Here is a 746-nt window from a genome sequence, read left to right as displayed (position 1 = left end):
ATGACACAAGAGAGTAGTGCCATCTTGCTGAACAAGCTTCCTCAAAAATTAAAGGATCTTGGAAGTTTCACCATTCCTTGTGCTATTGGAGAGAATTATATTGGGAGAGCCCTTTGTGACCTTGGAGCTAGCATTAACCTTATGCCAATGTCAATCTTCAAGAAGCTTGGTGTGGAAGAAGCAAGGCCAACTACAGTAACACTTCAGCTGGCTGATAGATCCTTAGCTCATCCTGAAGGAAAAATTGAAGTTGTCTTGGTAAGAGTTGATAAGTTCATCTTCCCTGCTGATTTCATTGTTCTTGATTTTGAAGCTGATAGAGATGTGCCCATCATTCTTGGAAGACCCTTCTTAGCCACTGGAAAGACTTTAATTGATGTGCATAAAGGAGAATTAACTATGAGGGTAAATGGAGAGCAAGTTACTTTCAATGTTCTCCAGGCAATGAAATCTCCAGATGAGGTAGAGCAATGCTTTATGGTAGATATTATTGAAGAGCTGGTTTTATAAGAAGTGGAGACAAAGGGCATTTAATATCCATTAGAGCTTTCATTGGCATCTAAAATTGCACAAGTAGGTGATGAAGCAAGTAGCTGCATGGCTTGGTTAGATGCAAGACCAGCTGAGACATTAAGAGGGAATAGATTTGATCCTCTTGTATTATCTGAGCTTGCAACTCCATCCCTTAAGCCATCAATTGAAGAGCCTCCTGTGTTAGAATTGAAGCCTCTTCCAGGACACCTTAG

General features: G+C 40.5%; 1 protein-coding gene across 1 annotated transcript; it reads left to right on the top strand.

Annotated features, from left to right (window-relative positions):
• LOC149022540 (uncharacterized) lies at positions 1–510 on the top strand. The gene has a single exon (XM_089147645.1). It carries the CDS (start codon positions 1–3, stop codon positions 508–510), a length of 510 nt encoding a protein of 169 aa, XP_089003771.1.
• The last annotated feature ends 236 nt before the right edge of the window (positions 511–746 follow it).

Source organism: Hakea prostrata, chromosome 3 (assembly GCF_041222555.1).
Source record: "Hakea prostrata isolate BN-2017 chromosome 3, UWA_Hpros_2, whole genome shotgun sequence".
Classification (NCBI taxonomy): domain Eukaryota; kingdom Viridiplantae; phylum Streptophyta; class Magnoliopsida; order Proteales; family Proteaceae; genus Hakea; species Hakea prostrata.
The sequence above is the reverse complement of the archived record's forward strand: the minus strand, read 5'-3'. Positions and strand labels throughout refer to the sequence as shown.

Excerpts from the sequence above, each read along its gene's own strand:
- LOC149022540 (XM_089147645.1), top strand. The coding sequence starts at position 1 with ATGACACAAGAGAGTAGTGCCATCTTGCTGAACAAGCTTCCTCAAAAA.